This window comes from Pelophylax lessonae, assembly GCF_965119305.1.
Source record: "Pelophylax lessonae genome assembly, chromosome: 1".
Classification (NCBI taxonomy): domain Eukaryota; kingdom Metazoa; phylum Chordata; class Amphibia; order Anura; family Ranidae; genus Pelophylax; species Pelophylax lessonae.
This window is the reverse complement of record NC_138768.1, coordinates 349,751,169-349,765,934: the sequence shown is the minus strand read 5'-3', so window position 1 is coordinate 349,765,934 and position 14,766 is coordinate 349,751,169. Positions and strand designations below refer to the sequence as shown.

The window sequence follows — 14,766 nt, the reverse complement described above, 5'->3', positions numbered from 1 at the left end:
TCTCAACAGCCAGGCCGTCAATGCCAGCGACTGTAAAGCAGGATGGTATATCGGTCCTTGAGACAGTAGATCGTCTCGAAGAGGCAGACGCCACGGGGCGTCGACCGCCAGATTCACGAGGTCTGCGTACCAGGACCGGCGAGGCCAGTCCGGTGCCACAAGAATCACCGTGTTGCGTTCCGAGTGTAACCTGCGAAGGAACCTGGACAGCAACTGAATCGGTGGAAACGCATACATCAGCCTGTACTGATGCCACGGGGCCACTAACGCGTCCGACGCGTCTGCCCGAGGGTCGCGCGTCCTTGCCACGAACCTCTTCACCTTGTTGTTGAGACGAGACGCGAACAGGTCCACATCTGGAAGCCCCCACTTCGCGCACAACATCAGGAAGACAGCCGGGTGGAGAGACCATTCCCCCTGATCATGGGTTTGGCGACTCAGATAGTCCGCCTGCCAGTTCTCCACTCCCGGAATGTGAACCGCCGTTATCGCCGGGACATGAGTCTCGGCCCAAGACAGAATGTCGGCCACTTCTCGAGCCGCTCGGGCACTCCTGGTGCCCCCTTGGTGGTTGATGTAGGCCACCGCCGTGGCATTGTCCGTCTGCACCCGAACCGGGCAACCCTGCAGCCGGTCCGTCCAGCGATGAAGACAGAGACTTATCGCACGCAATTCCAGAATGTTGATCGGAAGGGAGGACTCCCCCTCCGACCAAGTCCCCTGAGCGGACAGAACGCCCAGAACTCCACCCCAGCCCGACAGGCTGGCATCCGTGGTGATTACCGTCCAAGAGATCGGACGAAACGACTTGCCCCCGGACACCAACGGGGACTGGAGCCACCACAGAAGGTTTTCCCTGGTGCGAAGACTCAACGAGATTTGAAGATCCAGAGATTGAGGTCGCCCGTCCCACCTGGACAGGATCTCCGCTTGGAGACCCCGCGTGTGAAACTGGGCGAAAGGAATCGCCTCGAAGGCCGAGACCATCAATCCCAGACATCTCATACACGTCCGCAGAGACGAGTTCGGAACGTCCCTGAGGGACCTGACTTCCTCCCGGAGAGTCCTGAGTTTGTCTTCCGGCAGGAAGACCTTCGCCTGCACCGAGTCCAGTATCATTCCCAGATAGGGGAGACGAACCGACGGACTCAGTGTCGACTTTGGAAAATTTATCGTCCAACCAAACTCCTGCAGAGTTTGCATCGTGACAGACAGGTCCTCCTCCAGACCCTGGCTGGTCGCAGACCGAACCAGAATGTCGTCCAGATACCCCAGGACAGAAACGCCCTGGGCCCTCAATAATGCCAGAACCGGTGCAAGCACCTTGGTGAAGACCCGCGGAGCCGAGGCGAGACCAAAGGGCAACGCCACGAACTGGTAGTGATCCTCCGCAATGGCAAATCGAAGGTACCTCTGATGACCCTCGAATATGGGGATGTGAAGGTACGCATCCTTCAAATCGATGGAGGCCATGAATTCCCCCGGAACCAGGGCAGCCACCACCGACCGCAGGGATTCCATGCGGAACTTGCGAACCCGCACAGAGCGGTTCAGAGCCTTCAAGTCCAGAATCGGACGAACCTTGCCCTCCTTTCTGGGCACGGTGAACAGATTGGAATAAAACCCCCGAAATCTGTCCCGATGAGGCACCGGAACCACCACTCCCTGAGCCCTCAGGTCCCGCACCGCCAGGTGCAGGTCCCGCAAGCGCTCTGGAGACAGTTGGAAGATTTGAGGGAAAAAATCTGCTCTCCGGCCGAGAGAGAAACTCGATCTTGTAACCAGATCGAACGATTTCCTGAACCCATCTGTCCCGCACACGGGCCAACCAGGGCTGAAGAAAACCGAGCAAGCGTCCCCCCACCCCAAAACTGGGCGAGGGCGCCCCTTCAGGCCGAACTGTTATGGGCTGCAGGTCCGGATTGGCCGGACTTCTGTTTACCAGACCAGGGCTTCTTCTGAGAGCCTTGACCTTTGAACGGTTTGCCCTTGTAGTGCGGCCGAAAGGCACGAAAAGACCCCTGAGGGGGCCGAAAATTAGCATGCTTCTTCCCCGAAGCCCCCTTAGCCTTGGGGAAATGGGGCAAGAGAGTGCTCTTACCCCCGGTGATCCCCTTAATCAACACATCCAAGGACTCCCCAAAAAGGCGAGACCCATCATAAGGCAGATTGGCTAAGGTCGTACGTGAAGATTGGTCCACCGACCAACATTTTAACCAAACCAGGCGGCGAGACAACACCGCCACGCTGTGCACACGTGCAGCCAACGGAATCAGGTCCAGGTCCGCATCACACAGATACATGACACCCTGGTGGATTTGATCCACCATATCCAGGGTCGCCGGCGAGGCCGAGTCGGCCACTAGGACGCGCCTAAGCATCTGCGTCCAACTTGCGATCGCCTGGGCCGCCATGAGAGAAGCAAACAGAGCCTTAAGCATAGAACCCGTAACAGAATAAGTATGACGGGCAAGAGACTCCAGTCTCCTATCCGTGGCATCACGGAAAACAGGGGAATCCTCTGCAGGAATCGCAGTGGCTTTGTTCAAAACCGCAATTGCATGATCCACTGGTGGAGGCACACACCACCTTTCATCAGTGGAAGGCGAAAAAGGATAACGCAGCTTGAATCTACTTGGTACCGCAAAAGGTTTGCTCAGATTGCGCCATTGATCCTTAACAGCGCGCTGAAAATCATCATTGCAGGGAAAAACCTGCGGCGTCCTGCGTTTCCTCTGCGTCCCATAAGCCGCCAAGGCAGCGGGGGGGACACACTTCGTCCTGCAAACGCAGCGTTTGCTTAATGGAAGCAATCAACTCATCCATGATTGCAAGCTCTTCAGGCGAGCCAGGGGGAGAATTATCAACCCCCTCAACTTCAGCCTCCACCTCAGACCCCACTAGATCAAGAGAGGAGCGGGACCCCGATAAGGAGGCCCCTGCCATAACAGCCCCATCACCTTCACCCTCAGAATCAGAGGAAAGAGCAACTCTGGGCCTCTTAGTAGATTGAGCAGCCACCAGCATTTGCACCTGAGCAGCAAGGCCAGCCACAATAGTGGCTAAATCCCCCCCTGGGGGGGAAACTGCGGTCCCCTGGCTTTCCACCAATACTGTAGGAAATTTGCCCTCCTGAGAATCCATTGCCCCTGTAATGCCAGACAACCAAGGGTTAACTGCCCCTTTAAGCAAGCGCGGCAAGCGCAGCCCACCGCACCACACTCAAGCACAATGAGACCCCCACAGGGAATATGCAAACTGAACACAGGCAATGGATAGCAAGAACAGAAGGATAAAACCTGAGGAGACCCTCGCCGCTGCCTCGATCGGTGTTCCTGGAAAGAGGAAGTGATGCTGCCAGGGCGCTCTATGTAAGCCTATGGAGGCTACAAGAAAATGGCCGCCATGCATGTAAACCATGCGGCCGGAGCGGGTGTAGGCAAAATGGCGTCGTTTGGCGCCGAAACCGCCGCTCCACAGTGCATTAAAACACACATTACATTCCAATATCAGAATACATGTCAGATCGCCGCAGCGATCGCTGTATATGCCCAAACATGCCAAAAAAAAACATGCCCCACAGCACACAGCTTCTCACACTGACCAGTCTGACACACACAGTGTCATACAGCTCCCCCCCCCCTTGCAGCCCACAGCATGCAGCCGAGAGATAGGGAGACAAGCAGTGTGAATAGAGGCAGGTTACACAGTCCCAGACTGACACCCCCCCAGACAGACAGGTCCCCACATAAATACACTTACCTCACATGGCGTGGGGGACCCGCACAGGCGAACAAGCCGCTGCACATGAGGCAGGGAGAGTCGCAATTCAAGACGCACAAAATGGGGGTTAAGAAACCGCACAGCGTCCAGTGAGGTAGCCACCTCACCAATCATCCCTGCACCGAACAGGGATGGGTCGTTCACTATGCCAGGAGCGTTACCTGGCTGAACGCTCGATGGCAGACTGGGAAGCCACTGACCCACGACCTGCGACCAGGGGGATCAGCCCGAGACCCAGTCCGCACGATCCTCTTCATCCGAAGAACTAACTAACGCTGACAAAATAACAGCTAAATAAAGGTAGAGAGAAAAACTCAAACAAAATATTAAAAAGAAGAAAGAGTCTGGGACAGAAAGTCCCAGCACAGAGAGAGCCAGCCACTCCTGACAAGCTAGACATAAAAACTGGGATATGGTTGCAGGAAGTAGGAGGGTATTGACTGAGGGGACCACCCCTTGAGGGTGGGATATGTTAAAAGCTTTATTGTTAACATATTCTGTTGCCTAGCTACTCCTTCGGAGCAAAGTCTAATACCCCATATGTGACGAATATGAAGAGGCGGCGACTGTCGGAGGACGTAAGAGAAATAAACTTTATAAATCTTTAAATCTTAATCTTTTTTTAATATAAGATTATCAGGTTTCAATATAAATTTTCTAGTTAATTTAAAATGAAAAATGCTTATAAGTAAAATACACTATGTATATTTTAAGGATACCTACTCTTTCTCGACAATCCAGCACCCAGATTGTGATTTAGGTCAAAAGGATCTACATTCAAAACAGAAAAACAAAGTTAGTACAGTTGTACAAGGGCCTTATTTTTCACTAAATTGAAAGTGGAACACCTCCCAAAACCTGTTTTGGATTGCGGAAAAACATTTTATCATCTATTTCCTGACAATTTATTGTAGTTGTAAACCGTATTAGTGAACTTGTTTACCCTTTGACCAGAGACTGATGAAAAGGTTCACCCTTACCAAAATAAAAACTGCCTATGCAGTTAGAGGCTGCCTGAAGATAAAAACAAAACTAAGCAGCTTAGGCCAAAGTTAAATAATGCCCTTGCTACAAGTGTAGCCCATTCTCAAACGACAAGAAGTCTGGCCACAAAACTCTGAGAAGGCTTTATGCCGTCTTGCCTTTTTAGGACATTTCCAGCTGATTCAAACTCCCCTGTCTCTAGCTCTGGGCTAAGACCCTGTGATGGAGAGGAGTTAGTGGACCATGCATGCACGGAGGTTTCAGGTTGCCCTTTTGATGGCGAGGTTGAGTAGTAACGTCTGGGAGTGTACAGCATTGTACATGTCTTAGCAACATGGCAGGACAAAAGCATGCCATATCTAGGAGTTTTTGAGCTTGGCTTTAGGAGGTATGCAAATGGCCTATGCAAGGGCAATATTCAACTTTAGTTAAAGATGTACACAGTTTTGTTTTTATCTACCGGCACACCCCTTACCTGCATAGGCAGTTTTTTTTTTAAACAAAAAAAATTAAACTAACCCTTTAAAGTAGAATGGAGTTCCAGACAACAAAAAAAAGTGGGAGATCGGGTACCCCATCCCTTAAACCGATATTGAGAAGAACTACAACAGGAACGTAGGGTGCCCCATTTCTACTGTCTGTACTGACATGGCCCCATCCCCCTACCAATGCATCTTTCCCTGTGAAAGAGGTCACTTGTGAAGTGACAAACCAGTGCCTAGTTTTACCCAACTGCGCTATTCCAAAGGCTTGCAACAGATGTCTCTAGTTTGTAGCCAGGCCTCAAGAACACTTTTTGGGCGCTTGACTCCTGTTTAGGTTGCTTTGTGGTTATTTTGGCTTTACCGGTTATCCTTTATAACCCCTTTATAACAGAGGACTCACATTCTTGCTTCAGCATTTGGGTTTTACTACAACGGTCAGCTGTGATTGCAGTGTTCCTTTGCAGCTTCACTTAGTGGTAAAGTCAAGGGAGCTACAGTAAAGGGTAATTTACATAATAGGCCTGGGAGAGAGAGGTCCTCCAGCCTTTATAAATATAAAGAGGTAAAAAGCACACATGGGTTTGTTACGCTAGAAATCCTGTGCAAGTTTAAATTTGGATTTTTACCTTCAATGACTATGTATTTGGAAGTCCACTGCTTTTTAAAAGTGGTTAGCAAGCTTTTTCTTCGGATAGAAATGACATGTTCTTTAAAATCAAAATCTTCAGTATAAAAACGAAGAAGCCCCAGCCATAGTTCACCAGGAGACTCCTTATTTTTTCCATAATCTGGCCAGTAATTTTGCTTTAGAGAAAAAAGAAAAAAAAAAAAGAAAGATGGATTAACACTTTATATTTATATACACTGCTCAGAAAAATTAAAGGAACACTTTTAATCAGAGTATAGCATCAAGTCAACTCCTAGGATATTTATCTGGTCAGGTAAGTAGCAGAGGGGGTTGTTAATCAGTTTCAGCTGCTTTGGCGGTAATTAAATTACCAGGGGCACTAGATGGGCAATAATGAGACGACCTTCAAAAAACAGAATGGTTTTACAGGTGGAGGTCACTGAATCGTTTTTCCCTAATCAACTTTTCTGACTGTTTTTCACTAGTTTTGCATTTGGCTAGGGTCAGTGTCACTACTGGTAGCATGAGGCGATACCTGGACCCTATAAAGTTTGCACAGGCATTCCAACTCCTCCAGGATGGTACATCAATATGCGCCATTGCCAGACGGTTTGCTGTGTCTCGCAGGTCTCAAGAGCATGGAGGAGATTCCAGGAGACAGGCAATTACTCTAGGAGAGCTGGACAGGGCCAAAGAAGGTCCTTAGCCCATCAGCAGGACTGGCATCTGCTGCTTTGTGCAAGAAGGAACATGATGAGCACTGCCAAAGCCCTACAAGATGACCTCCAGCAGCCCACAGGTGTGAATGGGTCTGACCAAACAATCAGAATCTAGTGGGCCCTGCGCTCACTGCCCACCACCGTGGTGCTCGATTGGCATTTGACATTGAATACCAGAATTGGCAGGTCCACCACTGGCGCCCTGTGTTTTACAGATGAGAGCAGGTTCACCTTGAGTACATGTGACAGACGTGAAAGGGTCTGGAGAAGCCGTGCAGAACATTATGCTGCCTGTAACATCGTTCAGCATGACCGGTTTGGTGGTGGGTCAGTGATGGTCTGGGGAGACACATTCCATGGAGGGACGCACAGACCTCTACAGGCTAGACAATGGCACCCTGCCAGTAGGATGAAATCTTTGGACCCATTGTCAGACCCTACGCTGATACAGTGGGTCCTGGGTTCCTCCTGGTGCACGACAATAACTGGTGTAATGTGGCGAGAGTATGCAGCCAGTTCCTGGAGGATGAAGAAATTGATACCACTGAATGGCCCCCACTCTTGCCTGACCTAAATCCAATAGAACACCTCTCTGGGGCATTATATTTCTGTCCATCTGATGCTACCAGGTTGCACTTCAGTCTGTTCAGGAGCTCAGTGATGCCCTGGTCCAGATCTGGGAGGAAATACTGCAGGACACCCTCTGTCATCTCAAAAGGAGCATGCCCTGACTTTGTTAGGCATGCATACAAGCATGGGATGGGCCATACAAACTACGGAGTACCATTTTGAGTAGCTGTAATAAAATTTAAGCAAAATGGACTAGCCTGCTGCATCATTTTTTCACTTTAATTTTTGGGGTGCCTTTGAATTCGGCCCTTTGTAGGTTGCTAATTTTCATTAAACAATGTGGCATCCTTTTTTTCCTAACACATTACCAAGTCCATATCAGTATAGATATCCAGCACGTTTCTCGATTGAGATCTGATGTATTTTCAGAGTGTTCCTTTAATAAAAAAAAAAAAAAAAAAAAACAAAAAAACAAAAAAGCAAAAAAAAGAAAAAAGCAAAAAAAAAATGTATATATTTATTTCACACATATACATAGAATGCATAGGACAACACTAGCTAACCAGCATAAAAGGGAACAGGTCCACTTCAGTAGTGTGACACTTTGTGAAGTTTGAGAATCATCTTCTCGCTCAGCAGTAAATGACAAACTGTAGCTGCATGAAATGTCTTGTCCCTGGTCATTACCTTTTCACGCACTCCAGGCAGGTTTCCCCAATCACAAACTATTCCCAATTTGGTTACACCTCCTTTCTTTGCAAGGCCACCCAAGACCTGCAAGCAGTGAATCCGAGAAATCTGTGGCGTCCTCCACCTTTGGGGAAAGTGCACACTACTGGGGAAGTGCATACTTTTCACATCTCTTTTCCATCCTAGCTGCAGCCACGGGCTACTCTTAATCCTCATCTGAATCCACTTCCTTTCTACTCCTACTCTCCACTTGCTCTTCAGTCTTTTTTGCAAGCCCTCCAGTCGCCATTTCCAATTTCACTCTGAGCCCAGAGTCCACTCCCCTTCTACCCAGTAACCATTTGTCTTTGCTATCATTTCCTTCTTTGCATAGGCTTTGTTCTCTATTCAGTTTGTCTTCAATACCCACTCCCCAGTTTCTGCTCATCACCTCCTAATTTGTGTGCTGAAAAATTACTACATTTCGTAAAACACAAAAATTAAAGAAGTGGTACATATGTACAAGCATGCAGGCTATGAAAAGAAAACCAGATTCTCTTGGGGAGGAAGTAGGAAAAACAAAGTATACCAAACCAAAGAATATGCAGGCTTAAACATGTTATTTATTTCAGAAACCAGTTAACACTTATTTTATTTTGAATATTGGATTAAAGCACAGTTTACCATCAAACTCTTACCAACTCATCCAATTTGTCAAAGAAGTACACATTCCAGCCATCAACAAGTATTTCAGGCTTACGGGAATCTAGGTAAATCTAGAATACAGAAAAAGAACCCCCCCCCCCCCACACACACCATTAGCCTTTACACAAAATGTCAAATTAAAAAACAGACTTTCACTTAAAAGTGAAGGTACAGCTTATCCACTCTCACCCCCCCCCCCCCTTTCAAAACAAATTCTTTTTTGTGAGAACAGGTATCTACTCCCACAATTCTCATCTAGGAGAGAACTATGTCAGCTTGTACTGCCCACCCCTTTCCTCTTGGAACAAGTCCCAGGAGACTGCATGAGCAGTCCAAGTCTGGCCAAATATTAAAGATATTAAAGTATATGTGAACCCTTACCTTGTAAAATGTATTCAGTTCAAAACAGAAATGAAAGGGAAACTTGTGTGCATGTTTGTTTCACAATCATTAGTACAAGAACAAGGGATTTCAAACTGATATTAACTAGAGTTTTAACATGTCATTTAACAAGTCAATAGTCAGCAAAAAAAAAAAAAAAAAAACTTCACTGCAATTAAAAGTGTAAGCTTTTGACCTGTATTTTTCTTCACATACACCTTTTCACCAATCCTGACCCGCTTCTCAGCCCGACAAAATGAAAAGCATACCCACAACATGTTGCTACCAGAACCATGCCTCATGGTGGAGGTGTTGTGTTCAGAGTGTTGGAGATTGCTGGCATTCCTCCATATGATGTAGTGTTCTACTTCTCCAAAGAAATCTCCTAGAATTGATCTGATGAGCTACTTGATTTTCATGATGCTGCTTGTTTTGATATAGATTCTTTATCAAAATCTGGGTCTTCCCAGAAAGAAAGGTTTACTTTAAAATAATGTGACATTAATTGCACGCAGGTTATTTTTACAGAAGAGTGGTCAAGACTTCCTTTTTTTAAAACCCAATTAAAAAACTTTTGAGGTTTCACAACATAATGGACTAATTTTTGTGGAATAGTGACGAAATAAGTTTTACTTCTAGGCTTCACTGCAAAATGCAGAAAAGTACAGAGGGTCTAAATAATTATGCAAAAATATGTACATAAAAAACTAGTAGTTTAGGGCTGTAGAACCTTTTCAAAAGAGGTCCTTATTAAAACGATCCAGATAGTCTAGGGCAGGTGTATGCACACTGCAGCCCGAGGGCTGGATGTGGCCCTTTCCTTGCCCTAGTCCTGCGCTTGAGGCACTATTCCTTCCATTGACACAACTACTGAGGCACCCCCTTCCTTTTACTAACAGCTGGGAATTATTCTTCCCACTTACACCAACGATGGGGCACTATCCCTTTCACTGACACCAATAGGGCATTATTCCTCCCACTGACCCCAACAATGGGGCACTATCCCTTTCACTGACACCAACAATGGTGCACTGTTCCTGCCACTAATAATGGGGCACTATTCCTCCTACTGACCACCAAGCCTGAGACATTGTTGATTCCCATGGATGTTGGGTCATTTTCCACTCTCGGGTCTGTCTTCGTCTCTTCTGGCCCCTCCCTCCTGACAAGTGCCCCCACAGAAAGCAGCTTGCTATGGGGGAGCACCTGAGCTGAAGCACCGAGTGTCCATTCAGAAACCGAGCCATGGCTAAGCCCAGCCCCTCTGCTCTCATTGGCTCACTGACTGACAGCAGCGGGAGCCAATTGAGATACGAATGCTATGGGAGCACCTGAGCTAAAGCACCGTGTCTCCATTCAGAAAACGAGCCATGGCTAGACCCAGCCTCTCTGCTCTCATTGGCTCACTGACTGACAGCAGCGGGAGCCAATTGCGATACGCTGCTGTCTCAGCCAATGAGGAGGAGAGCCCCGAGCAGCCGAGTTTCTCCTGCAACATTGCTGGATAGAGATGGGCTCAGGGAAGTATTAGGGGGCTGCTGCACACAGGTTTATCTTCATGCATAGAATACATCAAGATAAAAAACCTTCTACCTTTATAATCACTTTAATTCGGCTTTATCACTGACAGGAGTGTTCACAATCTTCAGCATTTATTCTATTGCCTAAAGTTGTTATTTAGTCCAAAAGGTTTTTAGCTTGCATTGCATTAAGGTAAAAAACCTTTTGTGTAACGGAATCCCCCTTTGCCCCCTTATACTTACCCGAGCCCATTCCCAATCCAGTGATGTGCACAAGAACAGCAGCTCTTGGCTCTGTCCCTCACTGGGCAGATTGATATCAGCAGGAACCATTGGCTCCCACTGCAGTCAATCAAACCCTGTGACAAGGGAGCAGGCAAAACCATTGCACAGAGCAGGCAAGTATTATTAATTTATGTATTTATTTATTTTTTTTAAATAAAGAACGTTTAAGGACCCTTTTACACTTGTGGGACTTGTCCTGTGACCTGGGACTGCAAAATACAGTATCCCCCACGCACACATCCAAGAAAACCAGCTGGTAAGTAATGCTGGGTGCTGCAATGACCATGGGCTGGAAACTGTGGATAATCAAAGTGAAGAAATGTCATCAGCACAACAAGGAATCCACAAAAGGGTCCAAAGCTTTATTACGGGATCACATGACAAACCGCAATGATTGGAGCCATGCAGGGCCCCTTCGTCAGGCAAGCGATTCACTTGCCTGATGAAGGGGCCCTGCGTGGCTCAGAAACTTTGCTATTTATCATGTGATCACGTAATAAAGTTTTGAACCCTTTCAAGGAATCCTCGGTGTGCTGATGACATTTCTTCAGTTAGGACTGCAAAGTCACATAAGTCGTACCCCATGATTTCCAATGAGTACCATTCATATCTGTGCGACTTCAAAGTAGCCCCTGCACGACTTTGATCCGACTGATGTGACTTGAGGTCCATAGACCAAGATTACACAGGTATTGCTTCAAGTAGCGTAACTTTCAGGTCGTACAAGTGTGAAAGGGGCCTTATGGAAAAAAAATGCAGTGTTACTGTACTGCTCTGATAACTGTATGGGGGAGAAAAAAAAAAAAAAACACGCAACACATTTTATTTAAAATTCTGCAGAATTGTAACAAACATTACTTAAAAAACTCACCATGGCTCCTAATAACTTTGGGTATTTCTACAGTATTTTAGGGTCTCAAACAACAGGCCATCAGTACCAATGCAATTTTCAAAATTATATATATTATACACACACACTATAGTTTGTAGACGCTTAACCTTCACAGACTAAATAACATACACCTATTTTTCTTCACCAGAAAATGTAGCAGAGTACATATGGGTCCTACATTTATGAAGAAAGATTTGCAAATTTTTTTATAAACTTTCCTTTTGTTTTATGTAGCAAAAATTAAACCCAGTGGTGATTAAATACCACCAAAAGAAAGCACTCTTGTAAAATTAATTTGGGTACAGGGTTGCGTGACTAATTGTCAAAGTGTGACAGCTCTGAAAACTGAAAAATGACCTGGGCAGGAAAGGGGTAAAAAAACAGTCTGGTCTTTAAGTGGTTTAAACTATGAATACTCTAAGAATACTCCTTCCCCTGTTCAAACTACTGTGCAGTGCAATTTAAATGCAGAATAAAACAGCATTGTCAGGCTGTGGAAAAAACAAGAGTTTGACAGAATCAACAGGTTAAAAAAAACAAAAAAACACCAAACAGTGCCTGTTAATGCTAGGGACAGACTGCATCCTATATGCTTTTTTTTATTCTTTGTTACAATTCAGCTTAGCCTGGTAAATGTCAAATTCCATAGAGTAAATCCAATGACTTCCTTTTGCAAAATGTCGCTATGGGCTGCACTTTTGTCAATAGGATTTATTTCTTTATTGAATATACACAAGCTGCCCTTACCTCTTGGAGAACAGGGATAACAGGTGGATCCCTCTGTTGAAGGAAGTATAGCACCATAAGAGTATATGCATATGAAGACAGACTGCCTCTGGAAGCATCTCCAATGTCACACACCTTTACAGAAAATAGGAATGCTTAAGATGAAGCTTATATATTAACCACATTATGTATAGTATGTGCAGGTAAAATTACAGGCGTACCTTGGTGAACACCTTCATGATGTAACAAAGGTATTTTACTCTAGGATCTATAGCAGCATAGGATGACAAAAGCCTAGTGTTATGAAGAGCCTAGGAGAGAAAAAGGACACATGTCCCATTTATTCCAACCTTAAAATTTAGTGCACGTGTTACAAAGTAGCTGAGAAGCGCATATCTAAAAAAACTTTGCATACTCACCAGTGTGTTATATAAACTGATGTCTCCTTCAAGGCCACTTCTTACATGGTAGAATTTTACAATTGGCACTTTTGCTGTAGTAATAGGAAGGATATTCCTCAGCCCTAAATAAATTTTAAAAAAAATAATAATAATGAAGCTTTGTACTGATCTATCAGTTTACAAAAACAAGTCTCTAGACCAGTAAAAGGGCAACACACAAAACAAGCTTCTCCTCGCTCAAAAGGAGAAGGTCACCCTTCGAAACCTTACACCCATATTCAAGTTGTACCATGTAACCAGTTATGAAGGACCGGCCCCCCGCACCTCCCAGATTCCAGCTGTGACAGCTAGTGGGGGTTATTATCCCTCCCTGATAGCCGCCTCAATTTAAAAAAAAAAAAACAAAAAAACATGGCCAAGCAGGGCCCGTCCAGCCGCATTAATGACTGACAAGGCTCTGTGCATGTAAAAACGACAAGTTTTCAGTGAAGTAGTTTTCGATGAATTACTACGGCACTGTGGAGCTCCGTAGTTCATTCATGCTTCCTGTCAGATTGCATCTGCTTCCCTGTACGAGATGTATGGACAAGCAGATACACTGGCAGATCTGCTGGAGACCGGCATTGCATCAGTGATCTGCTGATCGATGGTGCAATGCGTTACAGGCTCCAAAAAAATAAATGCATATTTTTTCCACCTGCAAAAAAATGTGCATATATTTTTTCCCAAAAAGTGAAAAAAAGGATTTTTGTACTCAAAGTAAAATCCATTTCTCTGAGTTCATCAACGGACAGCACTCCTTTATTCCCGATTAAAGGGTTATTTAGTAGGAAGCAGTATTGGAAGCATCAAAACTCCAGAGAGGGGTGGGTGCGGTGTCCGTCAAATTTAGAGAAATTTTACGGCAAGTACAGAAATCTTTTTTTCTCCTAGTTTGACGGACACAGCACTCCATTAATCTTGCCTATAGGGACATTCAAAAGCAGTGCCAAAAGTAAAATGAGGGGTGGGGTAAATAACCCAAGGCTAAACACCAGAGCTTCCCTCATATTGTAAAGCGCTATATAAATCCTGTATAATAATAATGTGACAGCTGTATATTGATTAGGGAAACCTAAAAAAAAAAAAAAAAAAAAAACACACTACTTTCAATCATTTACATTTTTGTAATTTGCCATCATCCACATACAGAAAAAGAAGGGACAATGCAAATTAAAATGTGTGTTTAGTATCACTTTACCCCTTGCGCGATTTGTGGGAAAAAAACAAAAAAAAATGTTATTTGGGTAAAGCTTTACATGACTGTGTAATTGTTAAAGTAACGTAGTGCCATATCGCAAAAAGTGACCTGGTCATGAAGGGGGTAATTTTCCTGGAGATCAAGTGGTTAACTGACTAAAGTGCAGATTTAATCGCCATGCTGGAGTTTCTTTTAACCACTTCGGGACTGGAAGGTTTTACCCCCTTAATAACCAGGCCATTTTTTGCAACACAGCATTGCGTTACATTAACTGTTAATTGCGCAGTCCTGCGACGCTGTACCCTAATAAATTGTAGGACCTTTTTTTCCACTAATAGAGCTTGCCTTTGGTGGTATTTGATCACCCCTTTGGTTTTAATTTTTTTTCCACTATAAACAAAAAATGGGATTTTGGACTTAACGTAAAATCCATTTATCTGATGTTCATTGACAGACAGCTCCTGATCTTCTTAACCATTGGGTTATACTGCCCACTACAGGATTAGGACACTAGGCAGATAAAAAGTATACTCCCTCTATCTGCTATAGGTACTCATTTTGTTACAGTGTCAGAAGAAATACAACTCCACAGATGGGTGGGTGCGGTGTCCGTCACTGAACATCAGAGAAATGGATTTTATAGCGAGTCAAAAAAAAAAAAAAAAAAAAATGGATTTTTGACTTACCATAAAATCCTTTTCTCTTAAGTTAATTGACGGACGCAGTCCTCTGATGCATATCAGTAGGGTTATACTGTCCCCTACAGGAGTAGGACACT

At 45.2% G+C, this 14,766-nt stretch overlaps 1 protein-coding gene across 1 annotated transcript in view; it reads right to left on the bottom strand.

Annotated features, from left to right (window-relative positions):
• Window positions 1-14,766, bottom strand: part of TUT7 (terminal uridylyl transferase 7) — a 162,680-nt gene that overhangs the window by 36,616 nt on the left and 111,298 nt on the right. Inside the window, exons 18-23 of the mRNA XM_082272795.1 lie at window positions 12,767-12,870; window positions 12,569-12,658; window positions 12,369-12,482; window positions 8,537-8,614; window positions 5,879-6,056; window positions 4,507-4,554 (exon numbers count right to left, since the gene is read on the bottom strand). Coding sequence (XP_082128921.1) covers window positions 4,507-4,554; window positions 5,879-6,056; window positions 8,537-8,614; window positions 12,369-12,482; window positions 12,569-12,658; window positions 12,767-12,870 — 612 coding nt within the window. The remainder of the gene's footprint in view (window positions 1-4,506; window positions 4,555-5,878; window positions 6,057-8,536; window positions 8,615-12,368; window positions 12,483-12,568; window positions 12,659-12,766; window positions 12,871-14,766) is intronic.